Here is a 23,886-nt window from a genome sequence, read left to right as displayed (position 1 = left end):
AAAGTGACCTGAAGACTAGGCCTTCAGCTCCAGATTGAGGCTACTGAGACATTCAGCTTCAAGGACTGTGAAACAACGGTTCTCAGCTTTCTCAATGTAAAGATAGCCATTCATTGGAATGTGGTCCTGGAGGCCAACCACATTCCCACTCAGTATGTATTTATTCTACTGGTTCTGTTCCTCTGGAGAACCCAGATGCTACAAAAATACCAAGGATTATTTAAAAGCTAATATGAATAATTATATGGCAAAAATCACATGAATTCATGAAGTACTGGACAAGTTCCAGGAAGTATACAGCCCACTAAAATTGATCAAGAAAACAACAGAGTAATGATACTGAAGCAGTAATGAAGAGTCTGCTATCTTAAAAATAAATCCTAGTGCCTGACAGCTATACTGATGCTTTCTATTGACATATAAAGAGTTTACTTGCATTTCTTTTTAAAGTATAAATAGAAATGGCAGGAATGCTGCCAACAAAGATTTCAAGGGGCAGCACATTCTCATTCTAAATCAAAAGCACAATTAAAATTTAGACCCATATCTCCAATAAACATAAAAGCAAAAAAAATGCAAGTAAACTGAATTGAGCATTTCAAAATGTACATGGACAAACCAAGATCAATTAAAATTAACCTAAGGAATTCAGGGATAGTTAAACATTTGCACATCAATAAACAATACAACACAAATACAAAACCATATGATTATCTTTACAAGTGTAGAAAAAGCATTTGGTAAAGTTTAATGTTCTTTTATGATAATAAATTAGGTACTGAAGGAATGTATCTCAAATTATTAAAGCCTATATATGAAAAATCTACCATGAATATCACACGGAATTAGAAAAGGCTAAAGTGTTCCTAAATTTGAACAAGAATCCCTCTGCTTGTGCTGCTCTTGTTTAACATAGTAAGAAAGTCTTGATGAAAGCAATAGGAATAAGAAGGAACTGTGTCATCCAAATCAGAAAAGTTAAAGTAGCTTGTTTGCAAATGTCATTGTTTTCCATAGGAAAAATAAAAATACTCCATTAGAAAACTTTGATAGCCTATAATCAGTCATTCAATAAAGCTACAGGATACAAAATCAATATATAAAACCCATCATTTTTACATGTCTATGATGAACTTGCAAAAAAACAAAACAACAATAAAAACAAAGGCACCAAAACGAAAAAAAGCACTCCAAACTACTTAGGGAAAAGTAGAAAGTAAAATATTGATAGCTACCTAAATAATTATAAAAAATAAATTCTAGAGGACACACACACAAAATGGAAAGATGTCCATGTTACCAGGTCAAAAGATTAATCTGTAGATTCAAGGAAAAATACCATCCAAATTCCAATCATTTTTTTCCAAGAAGTAAATAAATCTGATAATTCATGAAGATCTTCAAAGACTCAGAGTAGCTGCAACAATTCTGAGAAAAATAAGAGCTGATATTCTAAAATCAAATGGAAATATGGTAAAAGAAGTATTGAAGATATTGACTATCAAAATGGGGGCACATACAGGGGAGAAAACATATGTAAGTATGTAGGTTCTAATATTCACACTCTAGTTCAGCAGTTTATAACTTTACAGCTTAGTGACTTAGGATTTAACTTTTAAGGTCATTTTAGTGCCTGAAAAACCTGAAAATTAATATTGACCTTTGTATTAAAAATTACAAATCTGTTCATTTTATTCTGTATCAATTTGCTGTAACATTAGGGGGAAAACTTTCAGTTTCCAATATCCATATAAATTCATATACACTAATTTTTATTGCATGGATATTTCAAAGAATAAATGTACATAAAAACACTCATCCCCATCTGTTTCTGGATTATGGAAAATCATTTCACAAAGTCATGGAAGTCACAAGAATTTATATTTCACAAGCTTTAAGTTTATTGCTTTTCAAATAGAAGCAGTCATCAAAAGTCTTCCAACCAAAAAAAGTCCAGGGCCAGATGGTTTCAGCACAGAATTCTACCAGAAATTCAAAGAGAAGCTAATACTCCTCAAATACTATTGTGTTCCACACAATAGAAGCAGAAGGATCATTGTCAAACTCTTTTTATGAGGCTACAATTACCTTGGTACCCAAGCCACACAAAGACACAACTAAGAAAGAGAACTACAGACCAATATTCCTCATGAACATTGATGCAAAAATACTCAATACAATACTGGCAAATAGCATCCAAGAACACATCAGAAAAATCATACACCATGATCAAGTAGGCTTCATACCTTGGATGCATGGATGGATCAACATATGAAAATCCATCAATGTAATCTATCATAGAAACAAACAGAAAAGAAAAACCACATGATCATCTCTCTAGATGCTGAAAAAGCCTTTGACAAAATTCAACACCCCTTCATGATAAAGGTCTTGGAGAGTTCCGATACAACATGAACATACCCAAACATAATAAAGGCGATATACAGTAAACTGACAGCCAACATCAAACTAAATGGAGAGATACTCAATGAGATTCCTCTAAAATCGGGATCAAGACAAGGTTGTCCACTCTCTTCATACCTCTTCAATATTGCACTTGAATTTCTTGCTAGAGGAATAAGACAACAAAAGGAGATCAAGGGGATACAAATTGGAAAGGAAGAAGTCAAACTTTTACAATTTGCAGATGATATGATAGTTTACATAAGTTACCTGAAGAATTCTACAAGGAAACTCCTCCAGCTGATAAATACCTTCAGCAAAGTGGCAGGATACAAGATTAACTCAAAAAATCAGTAGCCCTACTATATATAGACAATAAATATGCTAAGAAAGAAATCAGAGAAACGTAACACTCTACAATAGACACAAACAGGTGAAAGACCTGAATGATAAGAACTTTGAGACATTAAAAAAAAAATTAAAAAGGTACCAGAAAATGGAAAGCTCTCCCATGCTCTTGGATAAGAAGGTTCAACATAGTAAAAATGGCAATCTTACCAAAAACATTCTACAGATTCAATGTAATCCCTATGAAAATCCTAGCACAAGTCTTCACAGACCTTGAAAGGAGAATTCTCAACTTTATATGGAAAAACAAAAGACCCAGTATAGCCAAAACAACCCTGTACAATAAAGGAACTACTGGAGGCATCACCATCCCTGACTTCAAGCTATACTATGGAACTATGGTAATGAAAACAGCTAGATATTGGCCCAAAAATAGACAAGTAGACCAATAGAATCGAATTGAAGACCCTGATATTAACCCACACATCCATGGACACCTGATCTTTGACAAAGAACCTAAAACTGTACAATGGAACAAAGGAAGCATCTTCAACAAATGGTGTTGGCATAACTGGATACAGACATGTAGAAGATAGCAGATAGATCCATATCTATCACCATGCACAAAACTTAAGTCCAAATGAATCAAACACCTCAACATAAATCCAGCCACACTGAACCTCTTAGAAGAGAAAGTAGGAAGTACCCTTGAACGAATTGGTACAGGAGTCCACTTCCTGAATATAACACCAGTAGCACAGAAACTGAGATTGACAAATAATAAATTGGTCCACCTGAAACAGAGAAGCTTCTGTAAGGCTAAAGACACAGTGAACAAGACAAAATGGCAGCCCACAGAATGGGAAAAGATATTCACCAACCCCAGATCTGACAGAGAGCTGATCTCAAAAATCTACAAAGAACTCAAGAAGCTAGTCACCAAAACACCAAATAATTCAATTAAAAAGTGTGTGTGTGTGGGGGGGGGGACTAAACAGAGGATTCTCAATAGAGGAATCTAAAATGCCTGGAAGACATTTAAGAAATTGCTCAACATCCTTAGCCAGCAGGGAAATGCAAATAAAAACAACTCTGAGATACCATCTTAAACCTGTTAGAATGGCTAAAATCAAAACCACCACCAAAGGGGTCAAGACCAGACTAGTGAAACCCACAGAAACAGCTGACCTGAACAAGGGAAAGCTCATGGACCCCAGAATGATGGCTGAGAGGCCAGCATGGGACTGATCCAGACCACTCTGAACGTGGATGTCAGTGTGGAGGCCTCGACAATCTATAGGGCCTTGGAGTAGGTCAGTATTTATCCCTGGTGCACAAATATACTTTGGGAGCCCATTCCACATGGAGGGATGTTCTCTCAGCCTGGACACATAGGGGAGGGCCTAGGCCCTGTCTGGGATGATATGACAGACTTTGGAGATCCCCCATGGGGGGCCTCAACCTCCCGTGGTACAGACGGGGGATGGGATGGGGACTTGGAGGGGTTGATGGGGACCAGGGGGAGGAAGGGAGGGAGAGGGAGCTGGGATTGACATGTGAAGCAAGCTTGCTTGTAATTTTAAAAAATTATAAACAAATAAAAAAATAAAATGAAAAGAAATAGAGTAATTTTAAAAAGCCATGTGAAGATGGAAAATACACAGAGAGGCTGAATGCTGTACATTATTGTATTGTCTTTAAATTGTAGGAACAACAGCTGATAAAAGATATTTGATTATAAATGCTGCTGAATTAATCCAACCTATGTATTTTGAAAATGCCTTGACTTCCAAATTTAAATCTAAGGATACTTAAAGTGAGGCTTATATAACTTACATGAGACACTAGCTAAAAAATAAGCCAATAAAACTGTGTAGCAGCATAGCATGGTACCTTGTGCTCTGTGAAAAGCATGCTTGATTCCATTATCTTACTGATTCTAGGAAACAATGCTCTTGTAAAATTGGACAGAAGAGGTCTATCCATCCCACTTACAACCTGCTAGCCAAGGCAGAAATGAGCCATATGACACATCCCAGGTTTAATTCCTGCCAAAGTACACTTTTCCATATTTTGGGGGTGGGACATTATAACATGAGCCAAATAGCCTAACATAACATTCCCTCCAGATTTTTTCTAAGTGAATAAAATGAAGGAAGCAGTTAAAAAAAAAGTTTATTGCTTTTCAAAGCAAATGTTTATAAAGAGTATAATTTAAAAAGGTTTGCATCTGATAGCATCAAGCTCATGGAATTTTAGTGTATTTCACTCTGAGAAGGTCTTAATGTGTCTTTCATAAAGTGTACTGCAATTTTAAGAAGAAAGGATTGTGATGTAATTAAAGTGTGGAACATCTGATTAGAGGGTCAAACATCTTGTTCTGAAAGCCTTGACCTCATCACTAGTTCTCTTTTTGATGCAGAGGAGATTATGAAAAACTTTACACAGTTAACGTTTTTGCTCCCTCTCCCACAGTTAACATTTTTAAAGCAACCACAAGGAAAGAAAAAAGGAAAAAAATCACCTGCCACCAATATGGAGGCTAATAAGATTCTCCTACAGCTCTCAACTGTCCAAATCTAGAATCTGGGTCCCAGAGTTAAGCATGTAAACTGATTTTGTATTCAGTGAAGTCAAATGGAGTCCCTTTCTATAGTCAGTCACCTTCCTGTGCATCCTGTGTGGTCTTGAAGCCTCTGCTAGCCTTGCTGTGTAAGCTTTCTCATTTTAGAAGTTGTACAGCTAAATAAATGAAGGGGATAATTCTAACAGAAAGGCTTACCTGTGCCACTGGTCGATGACAGCCTTGGATGGTAACCTCCAGATTATTCTAGGTTTTGGATCTCCAGTAGCTGAGCAGTTTAATAGTAGTTTCTCACCCAAATTCACCTCTGTCCATTTCTGAGAGGCAATTTCTATCCTAGGAATTGTCTCTCTCTCTTCCACTGTAAGGATCACTACCCTTCTCTGTGAGCCTGAGGAGCTGGTGGCAATGCATTCGTAGGTGCCCCTGTCTGAAGGAGCAATGTTTCTTATATACAGCGTTCCATTTGAGTACAAGAAAAACTTGGAATGAGTCAACTGCAGCGGTTCTAGTTCAGTCCCATCGTAGAGGACCCAGTGAACACTGGGCTGTGGAGCTCCTTTTGCAGTACAGGGCAGTTTCAAACTTTCACCTAAAACCCCGATGACGGCTTGCCTCTTTTGCTGTAGAATAACAGGGGGAGCTGTGATGACTTGTATCTTAACGAGCAGTGAATCCTGGCCAGCTGGGTTGCTGGCCACACACTTGTAAAAGCCACGGTCATAGAGACTCAAGTTGTGGATGATCAAAGTTCCATCAGGTGTTACCCAGGCCTTTCTGTTTCCCTTGGATGTTTCCGAGACCACTGTTTGGTTTGCAAGTATCCAGGAAATTGTAGGCATTGGTAAACCCTCCACTCTGCACTTCAGTTCCACAGTACTGCCAGAGTGAACTGTGATCTCCTTGGAGTGTCTATCCAGAATCCTAGCAGGGTAAGAAACCACAGACAAGGTGACACGAAGGTGGTCCTTGCCCAGTGGATTAGATGCAGAGCACAGGTACTGTCCACGGTCCTGCACACTGACCCTCTGGATGGACAAGGTGCCGTTGGGAAGCACGTGGAATCTGCTTTTCTGTGTCCCTTGGGATAGTTCAAGTCCTAATAAGATGAAAGAAATTTATGCATATAGTTCATCAGCATCTAAGACTGGGTAGAAAACATGAAGCTATGCTTTTGTTAAGCTGACAATAAATATATTTAAACTAAAAAAGAAAGCCTTCAGGTTGCTAAAACTGTTTCTCAATTTTTTATTCACTTAAATTTAAAATCCAAATAGTTCTATGTGACATTTATCTATGTAAAATCATATATATATATATATATATATATATATATATATATACACATATGATCTATACTTTCAAAGTATTTTTGTTGGATTTAACAAATTATTTAATGTTTTTATTTTTGATATTACAGAACAATCATTTTACCCCCCCTTTTCTTTCCTCCAACTCCTTCCATGTACTCCCTCTTGCTATTTTTCAAATTTATGGCCTCTTTCTTTTTAATTATTGTTGTGAATAAGTATATGCAAATATATAAATACATTCTGCTCAGCCCTATGTTGCCTGTGTGTATATGGTATTAGTGCAGACCATTTAATATCAGAAAACCAATTGGTCCAAACTATTTTTTTAAAGAGTTGCTTTTTTTTTAGATTTTATTTATTTATTATGTATACAACATTCTGCTTCCATTTATATCTGCACACCAGAAGAGGGCACCAGATCTCATAACGGAGGTTGTGAGCCACCATGTGGTTGCTGAGAATTGAACTCAGGACCTCTGGAAGAGCAGCCAGTGCTCTTAACCTCTGAGCCATCTCTCCAGCCTCCCAAACTATTTCTTCAAAACTGTTGTTTTGAGATGGGGACGAATTTTATAGCCCAGGCTGGCATTGAACTCAATCACATTGCTGGGAGTATAGGCATGTGCCCTTCTATCAAACCTCAAAAACTATTCTTTTAAACTTCCATTATCATTACATTTTATTGATTTGTGTATGTGTAGGTCCATGCTGGTTTGTGTGTGTGTGTGTGTGTGTGTGTGTGTGTGTGTGTGTGTGTTTATGGTCACATATGCGTCACTGCCAGTGTGTAGAGATCAGAAAACAACCTGTGGGACTTGGTTCTCTCTTCCAACCATGTCTGTTCCAAGGATTGAACTCAGGCCTTCAGGCTTGGCAGTACGTTCCCTTTACATATGGAGCCATCCAGTTGTCCCACCAGACTCTTCTTAACACATTAAAAAATATTCTAGTGAGGGATGGAAAGATTGATCCACAGGTAAGAGTACCTGTTGGTCTTGCAGAGGACCTGGGTTCAGTTCCCAATGCCCACATCCTGGCTCACAGTCATCTGTACTTCCAGTTCTAGGAGGTATAATTCCCTCTTCTGACCTGTGTGCATACCAGGCACATATGTGCCAAGATGCACATAAAGGCCTAATACTCATACACATAAAATAAATCTAAAGTTTAAAACTTTCTAATAGGGACTGAAGAGATATCTCCAGCTCCAAGGAATCTGGTACCTTTTTCCTAAGACACCTGTCCTAATGTGTGCAAATGCACATATACACACACACACATATTCATGTGTACACACATGCACACATACACACATACATACACACATGCTTACACACACACAATTAAAAAGTAAAATCTAAAAAAATTTTCTTCTCATGAGCAATATGCAAATGTCAATGAGGACACTAATAAGTTTTATATTTTGGAGGAATTTAAACCTAGTGTTGATTATTTGAAGACAACTCTGAAAGATGCAATAATTTACTTGCTTCATTATTAATTATCAATATTGTTAATGGTTCCAAATACCTGATGAGGCCCTGGTCCAGTGAATGGTGGGCAGGGGGTTTCCAACAGCCTCACAAGGAAGGAAGGCATCTGAGTTGGTTGGAACAGTAAAACTTGCAGCCTTTCCTCCAATTATTCTTGGTTTTTCCAATATAGTTTTACGTAAAGAGTCAGAGGGAAGGAGTTTGGAAGTTGGGTTTTGAACAGGTTTCTTATCCAAGACACTCTCTGCATGCTTTTGTCCATTCCAATGTAAGGCATGAGTGGTAGCCTCTGGAAAGCTGAGAGGGGACCACACGCTCCCTGCTGGCCTGTTGCCCTTTACAATAGTTTCTGAGTATGACTTGTGCTGAAAGTGGTTTTCTGGCTTCCATTTAGAATTCTGTGGTTTATCTATTCTTAATTCTGGCACAGGTGTGGGAGGGAACAGATCAGAGGAGGTAAAGTAAGTGGCTCCAGTTAAGATCTCGGGATCTGGGAGCATCTCTGCTGAAGATTGCTGCCTATCTGTACTGTGCCTTGATGATTCATATATGGTGACCATTCTATTGGCCATCGTCTTGAAAGTCGATGTGACCTCACTGTCTGTAACTACACCCCTAGGAAAGGGAGGAGAGGAAGGAATGAGCATCAGGTGAGCCCCACCACTAAGTGATGGTGGTGTAGCCACGGCTCTTTTCATTGTGGTTACCTCCTGTGATTTGCTGAACAAAGTTGTTTCTGAAGCTGTTGTATTTCCCAAAGTTTGAGTATACTTCTGAGACAGTTCATTTATGCCCAGGAGACTAGTTTCTGAGTGGAGAGCAACTGTGCTTACAGTTCTGCTAGTGTCTTGTAGTAAGGAGTGAGTGAAAGCTGAGGAAGTATCAGCTGTTGGAGCTGGATACATACTGAAGCTCAAACTCTGCCGTGGGGTGGTGTTTGGGTCATTCCTGTTCTTCTGAGGCCCGTTTATTTGGCCTTTTGCTTCTATGAAACTTGCTCTTTGGGTTTCAGAGATAATGACAGATGCAGGGGCAGTAGGCATTGCCGGTGTGGCTGTTTCTACTGACAGGAAGTTTATTGTACTAGCCTCCTTGCTTGTGGCACTAGAAAGCACTGGGGAGGAATTGATGAAGGGCTGCTCCTTGCCCGCTGAGAGATTTCTGGTCCCTTTAGTGGCTTTGTGGTGAGTGGCACCCATTGCTGTGGACAGAGTATGCATCAAAGTTGCAGAGAGTGTTGTAGAATGTGAGGGGGAACCATGATCAGTGGATAAAAGGGGAGCTATTTTGGGAAACATTGTGGCTGTGTTCTTCTGTAAACCAAACTGATACAGATTCTTTGACATCCCTTTTTTGTTATGGTTATTTACAAAGATTTGGTTCCAGGGAATTTTCCTTCTTGAGAATTTTGTGTTTGTTGATTTTGTTGGCATTGAGGATTTGCTGAGCATACCAGAAACTGGTGATGTTACCACTGAATCACGTTCAGCTTGAATGGTACTAGACACACTCTGGTAACTGCTATTGTCTACTAGAGTTATGTCCAGGGATACATGTGTTGGAGCAGAAGTCGTGCTTGCTTCTTTGGGAGTCACTGGGGTACTTTCAGCTCTGAAATATTTTATGGTGCTTGGTAATGTCTCAATAGCTACATGTTGTTTGTTCTTAAATAATAATGGTGGGTTCTGGACCACAGTGGTAGACTCTGCTGCTATGTCCTCAGTGATGTTAGCTCTGGGGAGGTTACTGAGGGATGAACCTGGAATGGATAGTGTTGTAGTTGCCATGGTGATCGTCTCTGTGGAAGAACAGGTTGGGCACATCCTACGTTGCTCTGTGGCTGAAAAATCACTAGTATTTTTGTTATCAGGTCCTTTGAGTGCTGGCCTCACAATCCTGTATCTATGCCGTCTGAGAATTGGGGTTCTATATGGACTTATAACTCGCCCTTTGCTCAAAATTTTCCCCTCTCTCCCAAAGTGCCTGGACAAGGGGAAATTAGCTGTACTGTTTCTAGGAATGTGAATAAGAGAAGGGGCAGCTGTGTGTGAATCTGAAAGGTGCTTAGGGAAGCTAGGCCCTTTAGTGGTGTGAGAAAAGGTGTCACTACTCCTGGCTCTGCTGACTTCTGTTATAGGTATCTGATGCTCATAATCCTCTGTTGGATTTACTGACTGTAAGACTGTATCAGCTTTGCTGGTACGGCCATCAGCAGCCATGGTTCCCCATGTTACTGGGTGTGTACTTTGGGAAGATGTTCTTCTCCTTAACTGAACATTATCCTGAATTCCAACTACTCCAGGTACCGATGGAAAGGTAATGATTGGATTTTGGTTAGTTACATCTTCTATTTTGCTTTCTGAAGTTGGGTTTATACTCTTTGACACAGGTGTGGTGTCAGTAACATTAGATAATTTGAAATCACGAAGGTGCTTAGATGGTAGTGTTTGTGGATTCACAGTTGAGGAGACTTCTATGTCAGAAGTTATACTTGTCACAAAGCCATAAGAGACTTGTGTAGAGTCAGCAGCTGATGACCTGTCTGTGACACCAGATGCTTTAGTTCTCAGAACCACGAATTCTTTGTCTAGAGAATTTTTGCCAGAAGCACGTTCTTCCTCAGCTGGGAGAACCACAGTCGGAGTGCCCAGTGGCACTGGCTTTGCTGTGGCATTTTCTTGATTCTTTGGCACAGAGTTCTTTTTTGCTTTCTCTAAAAGTGCTGCCCAGTGTTGTGGGTCAATTCTCCGAGAAGAGAGAGGGAACTGCCTCCTATGCTCCCTAAAACGCCGAAGTGTGGAATCCCCACGCCGGCGATGTATTGACTCTCTATATTTGTCTTTCTTAAGTATACTGGAGACTTGTTTTCCAGTCTCTGCCCCTCTTGAAGCTGATGTAGAGAGTTTGAAGGGTGGTGGCTGCTTAGGGGAAATAATGGGATTGGGTTCTCCAAGTCCAGATCCATCTGCTTCCCTGTCATTCTCAACTGACCTTTGGCTGTTCATTTGGACTGAAACTTGAAAAATGGAAAAATCAACCCCTGATGGGTTGGCTGCTACACAGCGATAATGACCTTGGTCTTTTGGGGTAACCTGTAATATTCTTAAGGTTCCATTTTTAAGAATTTGTCTGTCTCTTGATGACTGAGAGAATATGGTATCTTCTGGAAGAACCCAGCTAATAGAAGCATCTGGAATACCAGAGGAATGACATGGAAGATCAAGTGTCTCACCAGTAGCCACTATTTGTTGAACTCCTTTTTCATGCATGTTTTCTACAAAGGGCTCTACCACAGTTATCCTGTAGGTGAGAATATCTGCATCTGCATAGTTGGTGCTTATGCAATGGTACAAGCCCGTGTCAAAGCTATCAGCCATCTGGAGTTCCAACTTTCCATTTTTGTCTATTAGGATTCGTCCATCCTCACTAACATAAGGGGCTCTCACTTTACTCCCATCAGCTAGAAGCCACTCCAAGTGGGGTGAAGGGTCACCTTGGCCTGGACAGTCCAGGGCAATAGTGCCACCAGCCAAAACAGTGTGTTCCAGTTTGGTATTGTTCATCATCATAATCATGGTCCATTGGAGTCTCACCACTCTCATCTCGGCCCTTGGTAAAGTGATTTGAGCATCACTGGAGTACTGGATCTGTAACATGTTAAGTGTGGTGGCATTTCTGTTCAGCTGCAAGAAAATTTTTTCTTGTTGGAACCAAAAAGGATCAGCTCTGAAATCAGCCTCTATGTTGGTAAAAATGTCTTCAGGCATTAGAGCCAACTGTTTATATTTGGAAGACAGCTGTGGAGTCCCCGTAGGCTGTGGCTTCCTTTCTAGTATCAGAGGAGAGTCACTGTACAAAGCTAGTAGTTGCCACACGGCCTGAATGTGATTCTGATCTACACTGCACACCAGATTTGTTGAAAATGATATATTTAGTATGATGTAGTCATTTTCTTCAGTGAATGCAATTGGCAATGTCCTGGATGGCTTTTGGATACTACAGATCACATTGGCCTTGTTTCCAGACAGGTCTGTCATGTTCAATGACAGGGAGCCAAAAGGTTTTATGAAATCTTGGGGTGAAATGGAGGCAGATCCATTGTCTTCCTGAATAGTCAGGCTCTTTGGCTTCAGTGATGGATCAATGGTTGGCTTTGTACACAGGAAGGCTCCACCTGGTACCATAGCGAGGGGTCTCCCTTTAGAGATCCTGGGGTTCATGCAAAGGGGACACTGCTGAGGACCGGAGGGGCTTCTGTCTTTTTTGCATTTTATTATATCTAGGAAGAAAATCATAATTAAATTATTTTCAAAAGTTGTGGCATCTTTATAAATTAACACATAAATACGTTGAAGAAATATTTTCAGTAGAGTTCAAAGAAGTTTGTGAAATGAGTTTTTAAAAACATACTGTCTACACATCATGCTACAATACAATACAATACAATACAATACAATACAATACAGGGGTTTTATTTGCTTTATTCACAGCTGTATTTATTATGCCTGGTTATTAAGACCTGGATATATATTTAGTACTTGATAAGTATTAATTGAATGAACCATTTCCTTATCTAGAGAAACAAAATTATAAGCTCATGTTCAGTACTTTGGTTAATAACACTTCAGTTCCTCATGCCAAACTTTTAGGACAGTAAGAACTTGGCTATACTTTAAAAGGTAACTTGCTTGAAAACCTTTAAAGTCCTGGGATAGCATTAAAAATCCAAGTATTTCTCCATCATCCAAAAGAACAGTTTGTGTTTTTAGAAATAGGAATGGAGAAGTGCAGACAGGAGGAGGAGACAAAGATACAGGTAAAACCAGCCAATACGATGTGAGTATTGATGGAACATGGAAGGTAGTTGGGATGGCCAATCCAGCCTTATTTAGTGATGGTGCTGTTAGATGAGATGGGCTCAGTAGTGGAGAGACAAGTTTAATGGGGGAGGGGAGAGACTGTGTCTGGTAATGTCAGAGTTTGTAAATCATAAACTATTAGTCACAAAGGAGCCCTGTTCATATACTTGGGAAATTTAAATATTGCTCTGATGAATCAATTTTAAAAAGCTGGCCATTCAATACTACATAAGAGATATAGAATTTACTCTGAAACACACACAGTCTGAGACTTCCATGCTGTCCCACATAACAGTTCTATACTGTTTGCTGAATACAGCAGGTAGCTGAAACATTAGATGTCTTAGCTATAATTCTTGAGAACAGCTTCTCACATGTGCAGTTTCCTTGTAAAGGACAAAGTCACTATGCTCAAAAGCTCTAACTCCTTTAAGTGTGTACCAGTCCTCTCATCTGAAGTCAACCATGGTCTAAATATATGGATTGAACAATTCCAAAAAGAAACATAAGTTTGAAATTGCATGCAATTCTGAGTACTCTAATGAAATCTCATGTTGTCTCAGTGGGCTCCACCCCAGCACAGGACACAATCCTTCCTTCTAGTGTATGCATAGGGCACATGCTCCATGCCTAATAGCTACTAAGTAGTCATCTCCAACATCGAATAAACTGTTATGGTATCATAGTAATCCCTATTTTATTAGTCATACCCTAAGACACAAGAGTGGTGATGCTGATAATCAGGACAGAGAGAAGCTATGGACATGGTTTCTTTCAGAAGAAGCTTCTCAACTTAGGAAAGAAAATACAAAGCAACACATTGCAAACCACATGCTGAAGTCTTATGGTTTGTGGTGAAAATGTGGCTGTGAAATTAGAAAGATTGAAAGAGAAACCTATGTTAATTTTGCTATTGTACTTTATACTTCCAAAGTTAGGGCCACAGTGTGCAGAGATGTTTGGTATTACCTACAGTTTTTTCGTATCCACTGCAACTCCTGGAATGAATCCTTCATGGAAAAGGGAACACTACTGTACTTCAGTGTGCCAAGTAATATTTGATCAGTCATTATTCACCTAATTTTATAGAATAACACTGCACAGAGGAAGGAGGTAGAAAGAATAAAAAGCTTTAAACAGTGATAAGGAGCTCCTTCCAATGCCATCTGCCACCTACTGACAATCTGTGTCCTTTACCTGATTGTCAGTGCCCTGGATCTGATCTCATGAAGCAGAAAGCATAGTTTACGTCTGGCTTAGTTAAACCTCATCACAGAATTTTGTTCATATTTTGTGATGCTGATTACTACTTGTGACTGGATCGGAGCTAATGAGCCTCCTGTTTGCTCAGATTCAAGTCTGACTGTGTCCCGTCATTCCCTTCACACCAGTTTCCAGTCTTACACAGTGTTTTTCATCCCCCAGTCCTGTCATTCAATACCAAGCTCTGACATGAGCTGTTTGTCTCATGCCCAATGCCATCACGAATTACACACTCCTCAAGGACTCAGTATGACCAGCACTTATATCTAGTAGGCTCCCAGCCTTACCTCTCATGGTGCCCTCTGATTTCCCCATCTTAACCTTTGGCATTCACCATTAGAATGTCTTATTTGGTTGATTATTTTCCCACAGCACAGTGAGCTCTGTTTATAGATCTATATGTCCTATCCCTGGTCAAGGGATGTCCAAGAAAGATGTTCAGGGAAGAGAAGAAAAGAAAGGAGTGAGTGAAGATAGAAGGATGAAGAGAAATGTCAGGAAGACAGGCAGTTGGCAGGACTAATTCTAAGACCCTGGTGTTTATACATTTTAACTTAAAAATTGAGATAAAGAAGTTCTGTGGGAGACATTGGCCACTTACAGTCTTTATTCAGCTATTGCCATCTGTATCCCTAGAAATCTTGTTATAGCCTTTTATATTGTTTTCAATTCTGTCACACATATTTGTTAAGTTGGCTACTTGGGATGGTTTTATGAAGACTACACTATGATTTGGCATTGTAAAGTGGTGACATACATATATATGCATAAGAGAAGATCAGCAAAACTCAAGTTTTAGAGTCACGAACAAATACATGTCAGGAAAATGACAAAAGCCTGTGTTTATTGAAAAGCAACACCAAGATTTTTGTGGAGCCAAAGAAAGGAAGATGCAAGTAGAGATGAATTTATTAACATTGAACTACAGCAAGTGTCAGAGAAAGGGCCATACTCCCGGGGAGAGGCGATCAGATTGCTTAGGGTAGATGAAAGATTTCTAAGTATAAAGATGTTTGAATAATTTATGAGTCTTGTGAAATTGTCAGTAAGAGATCAATAGCACAAGGGAACCTGTCATTTAGACATGGTTGAAAGATTTTAGTCCTAAAGGTTTTTTTTGTTTTTGTTTTTGTTTTTGTTTTTTTTTGTAATTGACATATATGTATATAATTATATGACATATATGTACACTGGGTATTGGTGCATGGCACATACTTTTTATGTATTTTCATGCACACATGCACATGTTTCAGACATATTAAGAGCATAGGTAACTAATAGATAGATGGCGGACTCATTTCTTTTTACCTATATATTAACGGTTGAACAAAAAGTATTAAGTACATTTTGTGTCCCACATATGTTGACGAGGCTAAGGATAGATAAGTTAGACATAGCAAAGACAGCAGACACTTCATTCTATAAATTAATTCTATGAGTATAGCATAATGTTCATTCAAGAAAGGAAACAGGGAAACTACAGGAGTGTTGAGGCCATGATTCTGATGCGGATGGGGTAGGTGAGCAGTGTGACTCTGCTGGAGAGGCAATGCTGAGAAGAGCTGCTGTCTGGGAACACATCAAGCAGAGAAGGAAGCCAGGAGCTGCAGGCAGAGGCAACAGCTGAAGTGCTTGTGGTCTTGTGGTGTGTCAGGAACTGGCATGAAATGTGCCTGCCTGGGAAGGGGAGGGGAGGAAGGTTCTTATAGAGGCTGAGGACAGGCCTGGGCCACATTAGAGGACCTGACAGTTGGTACTTTAGACCACAGATGAGCAATGTTTCAACAGAGAATGCCAAGTAGGAAAGATTCTTATCGTCACAGACACAGCTTTCTATTTTCCCACTGTGGCATAAACACAGCTGTAGGGTGCAGAGTTCATTGCCACTGGGTTATTCTGGGGACTTCATTTGGTGCATCTACATTATCTAGAACTTTCTATTGCAGGTAAAGTACCTCCAGCTGGTTATTCCATTTAATTAGTACTAAGAAACAAACAGTATAGATACCTGGCTTTCCCCGAATCCAGTCAGACAACCACTTTAAATGGCAGTCACAGGTCCATGGGTTTCCGTGCAAATAGAGGCTTTCTAGGTTTGGCATGTAGGAGACCATTTCTTTTGGCAGAGAGGTCAGGAAGTTATCAGACAAGTACAGGTACTTAATGAAAGAGGTTTTAAATATCTGGAGATAGCTTAAGGAGACAAATGTGTCTGGATGGAGCTTTGTGAGTCGATTTCCTTCTAAATGGACCAGGCGGAGCAAGGTGAGTCCATAAAATGCCTCAGGATTGATAAACTCAATTCTGTTGTGATCCATGTGCAACCGGGTCAAGCTCCTAAGTCCATAAAAAGTATCCTTCTGAATTATTTGGACTTTGTTGTAGCTCATTTTCAAGACCTGCAAATAAAGATATGAACATATTTGTTTTGTCAAAGGAACTGTCATAAAAGAGAAAAGTTTTCAAATATAGAAATGTTGAGCTTAATCCTATGGGAGGTATATACCTTAATTAAAACCTAATTCAAACAAATTAGTTGCCAATTAAATGTGAACATCAGAGAAATTAAGACTCACACACAAGCCATTGTTAATATCAAGGAATTATCACCAAAGAGATAATATATGAGATAGTGATGCCATGGTTACTTTTAAATTCCCTTTAATCTTTTATTCTATATAAGATTGAGCATCAGCCATGCAGTGGTGGTGGTGCATGTCTTTAATTCCAGCACTTGGGAGGAAGAGGCAGTCAGATCTCTGTGAGTTCGAAGCCAGCCTGGTCTCCAGAGCGAGTGCCAGGATAGGCTCCAAAGCTACAAAGAGAAACCCTGTCTTGAAAAACCAAAAACAAAGATTGAACATCATAATTTGGATTGGATTCAAAACAGCTCAGGGGAATGTGATGTACAGGGTCCAAGTGAGACAAAATCTGTCCCACTTGGATAACTACTGAAGCTGGGTGGAAAGTAACTGGAGCATTTTCATCACCTTCTTTTTTTGAGATTATAATACAGAGTAATGTGCTGCACTATGGAATTCATTTCCCTCTCACTGCCCTTCCCTGGGCCTCCCCTGGCTGCTGCCCTTCCTTTCCTTAGATTGCCTCACCGAGTTCATTACACTCTTCTGCCTACTTTTGTGTATAGTGGAAAACATCCTTGAAGAAGAAGAAGGAGGAGGAGGAGGAGGAAGAGGAGGAGGAGGAGAAGAACTGTAAATAATAAATTTAAGATTTATATGACTATCTATGGACTTCAGTTTTCCCCACTCATAGTATCTTTGCTGAGATATAATTCAAAAGCACTTCATTTTTAAATTTTAGGTCATTATGACATCTCCATAATATATATCATTATGCTTTGCTCATATTTGGCTCCCATTACCTTACATTTTCCCCTTCCCACTCATGCTGGTTCCTATCCTTCCCTAAATGATTGCCCTTCTTCTTTTATGTCCATATATTAACATATCTAGAGTCCACCCGTGAGAGAAGCAATGGTATGTAACTCTTTCCCATTACCTTTGTACTCCCTCATGTCCCTCCCTTGGGCCTTTGTCAGAGCACAGGTTTTAGTATACCCACTGTGGGGTAACTACATCTATCTCTACTATCTCATCTAAGGAATTTGTCATTCCCCAATTAAGACCAATCCACATTCACAGTTATTTTTGTCTTCTCTTCACTCTAAGCAACAATTAATTTACTCTCTGTTTCTAAGGATTCACGTATTTTAAACATTTCATATAACTAGAATCATATACTATGTGGTACTTTGAGTCTGGCTTTCTTCACCTATGCAAATGTTTTCAAGATGTAGCACATATCAACTCTTCATCCCTTTCTATTTCTACACTGTATGCATGCTACACAGTTTGTTTATCCACTCATCAGCTGGTGGACATATGGCATGCTGTCTTTTTCAATAATAGGAATTCAATTGATTCTGAAGTAGAAGCCAAATAATTTTGAATGTTTGATGATGCTTTAGTATTCATTAAATCCCTTTCTAAATAGTGCAGCATACTATTTTTTTAAAAAAGAAAAGAACATGAAATGCTTATAAAAACTGTGACTTCCTATTCATTTTCTGATTTGACTCAAACTGCCATCTGTACAACAGGGACTTTTCTGGAATGCCAACTTCCATAACAAATAAAAGCCAAGCTGGAAAGCGTTGTTGGAAATGTTACCCGGGAGTATTAATGTTTCTCAGTGAGAGGAAATCCTGGCTAAGAGAATAAACATAGATGGATACCACAGAGGATACATGGCTGATTCCTTTTGAAGTTACATGTCCTAAATGCAGCTGGATCTGCCAAATCCACATCATCCCATACATACACTGCACTCGACGCTACCTAGCTCAAAACACCAAACATAGCTCTGGCTTGACTTTTAAAGGCTCTGGGAAAAGTGGATATTATTGCTTTTGTTGCTGTTGTTTGTTATATGCAAGTTATGGTGAATGAGATAGGACATATGCACTTTATAATGCATTTCCTGAATAGTAGGTTTGTTTACTTAGAGTGCTGAGCAGTCAAGCAGAGTGAACTAGCTTCTCAAGAGAGTCCAGGCAGTATGCAGAGAAAGCACTCCGTGTACATTCTCCTTATTCTGATTGCTAGCCTTGTTTGAGCCTCTAGTTTCTCACTTAGGTGTGTGATAACTCTTGCAATGTTTTATTAATGTGTGGGAGTATTTGTAACTTCAGTCTGAAGTTGGTAGAGGATAAACAATAAAATAAAGCCAACTGAAAATTTATAGTAATCTGTAAAATTCTGCCATGTTAAAGACTCTCCTACTCTACTTCCAGACAAATAGTTCAAAGTGGCCTTTTAGGGATAAACTGTAAAGGTTCAGTAATCCTTGAAAATTGATTTCTTCTTTCAGTTTGCTGGGGAGTATGAGAAAGCTTCACCTCTGAGTCTCTCTTCTTTCACTCCCCTTTCACTCCCCTTCCCCCTTCCCCCTTCCCTTTCCTCTCTCTCCCTCCCCTTTCTCCCTCACTTATTTCCTCCTTCCTGTCCAGAATGTCCATTTTCTGTCCCATGGGGATAGGCAGCTTTGGGGGTATGCCTCACAGTTCTACCTCACTCTAATGCTCCATCACCCTCGAGCCCTCTCACCTGCAAGGACTGCAAATCCGAGAAGGTCTTGTCAGGGACTGTGTGAATACCGTTACTGTGCAGCAGGAGTAACTCCAGTTTGTTCAGCCCATAAAAATCATTTTCTGCCAGTCTAGCTAGGCTGTTGTATCTGAAAAACAATTCGTTTTAGGCATCAGCAGAGTCTGTCAGTTAAAGTTCAAATGTCAAAGCAGAAACAAACAGAACCACTACCCCCCTTTGCAACTGTGTTCCCAAGAGATTTTTCAAATACTCAAAACATTGAAAATGATTGCAGAAGCTCCATTTCCTACCCAGTCCTTGGAGCCTCATAGTCATCCTTCTACATCCCTTCCCATTCTCAAATATGTGTGTACACCAAAGCATCCTCCCAAGCCTATCACTTTCTCTCTGTAGGTGCTAAGACTTGGGCTATTCCCTTTGGCACTGTCCCCTCAAGCTTGCAGGTTGAGGTAATCAGTGGTTAAGAGGTTTGCCACTGGAGTCCACAAGGGTGTGACTCCGAGTTTGGGTCCAAAAGGCTTGAGTGACTCTGGGTAAAATCTGAAGATATTTTCTGTTCCAGTTTCCTCAGTTATAAAGTATAGATAACAGAATGTAGTTCAAAGGTGTTATGAACACCAGTGTCTAAGTTTAGGGTAGTTTATTATTGCTGTGATGAAACACCATGATCCAAAGCAAAACTGGGGAGGAAAGGGTTTATTTGACTTACACCTCCACATCACTGTTTATCATTGGAGGAAATTAGGACAGGAACTCAAGCAGGGGCAGGAATGTGGATTCAGGAGCTGATGCAGAGGCCAAGGAGGTGTGCTGCTTACTGGCTTGCTCCTCATGGCTTGCTCAGCTTGCTTTCTTATAGAACCCAGGACCACCTGCCCAGGGATGGCACCACCCACAATGGCTCTCCCCCATTAATTACTAATTAAGAAAATACCCTATAGGCCTGGCTATGACCTGATCTTATTGAAGCATTTTCTCAGTTGAGGCTCCTTCCTCTCCAGTGATACCAGCTTGTGTCAAGTTGATCTAAAACTAGTCAGGATGACCAGTGAATGAATGCATACGGTACTCAGCCCAAGGGCATCTCATAGGGAGAACACAATTATGCCAGTCTTCACTGTTGGTGATTGCTTCCAAGGCACTGTCTCTGCTGTATAATCCTTGTTGCATTGCATTGACTACATCTATCCCACCTCTTTATCGCTTCCTTCCAAGGCAAATAATAGTGCTGGCATAGCTTAGGTGCCCACTAATGTCACATAGGTGATGGTGTGTCCCATCAAGCAATTTTTCTTAAACCTTTAAAATACCACCATAATTTGCCAGATTTAGTAACTCACGTATTTTAAATAAGCCACTAATGATGATGGCCAGCATTGTGTGCTGTATGGGCATTTGTAAACCTCAAAGGACTTTGCAAAAAGAAATGATGGATTTTTTTTTTAAATAGGAGGCTAGTGACTCTTGGTTGGTCATGCCTTGTATCATAACAATGCTTATTAACAGAAACTGTAATATTTTCTAGTAAAAATTTATTCAGAATGAAGCTGGCCCATAATTATGAGGATCTCAAACAACTAAGAGGGTCTTCAGGTTCTAGTAAAAGACTATCAGGAAAAAATATTTATTGTCTCCACAAATGTAAGGCTCTTATGAGCTCATTTTATAAGAAAATTATTAAGATAATCACAGGTGTTTTGGGGACAAGTCACCAGGATGATCAGTGGTCCCTCTCTGAGAAGTGGATCAGGCAAGGACCACACACCCTAAATTTATGCGTTCCACATTGGCTGGGATGCCATCTGGAATGGAGGTCAGGTACCGAAATGTACAGTGCACCTCTGCAGGTACATAACAGGCACAACGATGAGGACAGGCCCTGCTCCCAGGGATGATCACCAGGCAGACTGCAGTGAAGGAGGTCAACAAGTATCTGACTTCTTTGTCTGCCATCTTCATCCTGAAAAGACACCACACCTGAGTCATTCATGCAATTCAAGCAAAGTCCCAGGAACACACTTGGCAACGCTTGGAATAATTGGGGATATTTTCTTTAAGGGTCATGAGTAGTTAATTTAATTCACACCTGTTGTGGCAAACGAACTTTAAATCTATTTTTTTCTTATTTAAGTATTTTTCATATGATATATTTTGGTCATATTTTTTCTCTTTCCCCAACTTCTCCCAGATCCTCCCCACCTTCCTATGCACCCAACTTCGTGTTCTTGCTGGATCTCAAAACAAGTAAACGAATGAAAACCAAAACAAACAAAACAGAAAAAAAAATGAAAACACACAGAAAATATCCATGGACTTTATTTTGTGTTGGCCAACTACTACTGGGCATGGAGACTGTCCTGAAGTGTCATTGACATCCTCAATGTCACTCCACTGGAGAAAACTGATAGACTTCCCTTTTCCAGAAAGTATCTATTGCAAATGGCTTCTTGGTTAGGGATGAACCTTGTGTCTACTTCACTTTCTCTGTTTTGGGATTTTGCCCTGATTTGTACTTGTGCAGGTCTTGTGAATCCTGTCAGTCTGTGTTCAGTTAGCATACAAATTAATGTGTTTCTTCATTGCCTTGTTCTTATTAGCATCCCTTATTCCTATTGCTTTCTCTCAGACCCCCATTCTGGCTGGTTTGTTTCTACTTTATTTCACACATTCCTATACATACACATATAAATTAGAATTGTATATGATTAAATAAAATTATAAACACATATATACACACAGGATTGTGACTCTAGGTTCTGCACATAAGAGAAGCCACATGGTATTTTCTTTTTGAGTCTGTCTTATTTTTATAAGCTTAATGATTTCCAGCTCCATCCATTTCCTGCAAATGTCATGATTTCACTTCTTATGGATACATGGAATTCTACTGTACATATGTGCCACATTTTCTTTATCCATTCGTATTTTGACATTGATCCAACTTCCTGGCTGTTGTGAATAAGGCAGTGATAGACATTGCTATGCAAATTTCTCTGTGTTACATACCCAGGAATGGAATGGTAGTTCTATTTTTAGATGTGTTTCTTTAGGAACTTCCATAAGAACTACAAAAGTTAATGCCCGCCCTCCCCCCGATCATTCAGTAACTAAATGTGCTAGCGAACTGAAAAAAAAAAAAAAACAGCTCTGAAGAAGGGAATATAAACAACCAAGAAAGAATTGAAAGATTCAAGTCACCAAGATTCTTAGCCACCAGGAAAATGAAAATTAAAAGTGCTTTGAAACCTATTTCTCCTCACTCAGAATGCATTATCACCAAGAAAACAAATGACAACAAATGCTGGTGAGATCTGGGGAAAGAAGAAGCCTCATCCCCTGGGCTGTGACCTGGTGCAGCACTTTGGAAAATGTACTCTTTATAGAACCAATGTATGCGAGTCTCCCACTGGATTTTGTCATTAAATGGGCTTACTAATGGGAAAATGTCTTCATAGCTTCTCATGTCCTGAAAGCATTATTGGAGATCTTAATAATGACATTGGAACAATTGAAGTTCCTAGATTTAGTCTCTTGTTTGCACAAGAGCCTTTAAACTATCCAGACATTGTTTATAAAAATAGTACATGTGCAATTCAGCAACAGTAAATAGATAAAAGAAAAAAATCCTTCCTCTCATCTCATCATTCAGATATAACCAACATTTTGCAAGCACACACACACACACACACACACACACACACACACACACACACACACACACACACACACACACACACACACACACACATCCCACATATGCATTTGTGTAGGTATGAATGTATGCTTGTACTAGTATATACAATCAATTTTGTAACCTTGTATCATTTAATGTATAACATGTTTTATTCATTTGATTTAGCTTTCTAAAAACACTTTCAGACCTGAGATAACCCATTGCAAAAGAGATTACATCTCTTTCTAACATGACTTTAAGTCCTTGCCAAAAAGGACACATTGGACATTTCAATGCCAACTACTGACCAGGAGGACAGTAAACTGACCAGCTGCGAGGGCTGAGTCTCAGCCCAGAGCTATAACAGCCACTCTAACCTTGCAGGAGACTTAATACTGTCTGCTCTTTCTCTGCTTGGAAACACGCTTCTCCTTGGGGACACAGGGAGGCTGACACAGGGATGCAGAGCAGCACCACGAAAGAACTGTGCTCAGCTTGTTAGAAGATGAGATATTTAACCCACATGTGGGCCAAGCCCAGTGATCCCAAAGTGGAATTGTTATGAACGACTTTAACCCAAATTAAGACTTACCAAAGATTACTTATATGCCTATACTGTCACTGCCAAATCATAGAATGTTTTTGAATACTCTTTGCATGATTACAAATTGCAGGTGAGCTTGCTATCAGTACACGAACAAAGAAGGAACAAGGTTAAGGTAATTCTCTGTTCGGCTGCTAAACAAAAGTAAATATGTGCACCCTGAGAGTTAATTACAAGAGAATGGAGCCATAAATAGCACATGGATTCCAGTACA

General features: G+C 39.6%; 1 protein-coding gene across 1 annotated transcript in view; it reads right to left on the bottom strand.

Moving 5' to 3' along the window:
• The window catches only part of Igsf10 (immunoglobulin superfamily member 10), a 28,145-nt gene extending 6,791 nt beyond the window's left edge, over nucleotides 1–21,354 (bottom strand). The window contains exons 1-5 of the mRNA XM_035450531.1: nucleotides 21,161–21,354; nucleotides 19,393–19,522; nucleotides 16,272–16,662; nucleotides 8,179–12,420; nucleotides 5,534–6,434 (exon numbers count right to left, since the gene is read on the bottom strand). Of these exons, the coding sequence (XP_035306422.1) occupies nucleotides 5,534–6,434; nucleotides 8,179–12,420; nucleotides 16,272–16,662; nucleotides 19,393–19,522; nucleotides 21,161–21,354 (5,858 nt within the window). The remainder of the gene's footprint in view (nucleotides 1–5,533; nucleotides 6,435–8,178; nucleotides 12,421–16,271; nucleotides 16,663–19,392; nucleotides 19,523–21,160) is intronic.
• Nucleotides 21,355–23,886: the final 2,532 nt, after the last annotated feature.

This window comes from Cricetulus griseus (genome assembly GCF_003668045.3).
Source record: "Cricetulus griseus strain 17A/GY chromosome 1 unlocalized genomic scaffold, alternate assembly CriGri-PICRH-1.0 chr1_0, whole genome shotgun sequence".
In the NCBI taxonomy this organism is placed as follows: domain Eukaryota; kingdom Metazoa; phylum Chordata; class Mammalia; order Rodentia; family Cricetidae; genus Cricetulus; species Cricetulus griseus.
This window is presented reverse-complemented; position numbering and strand designations above follow the sequence as displayed.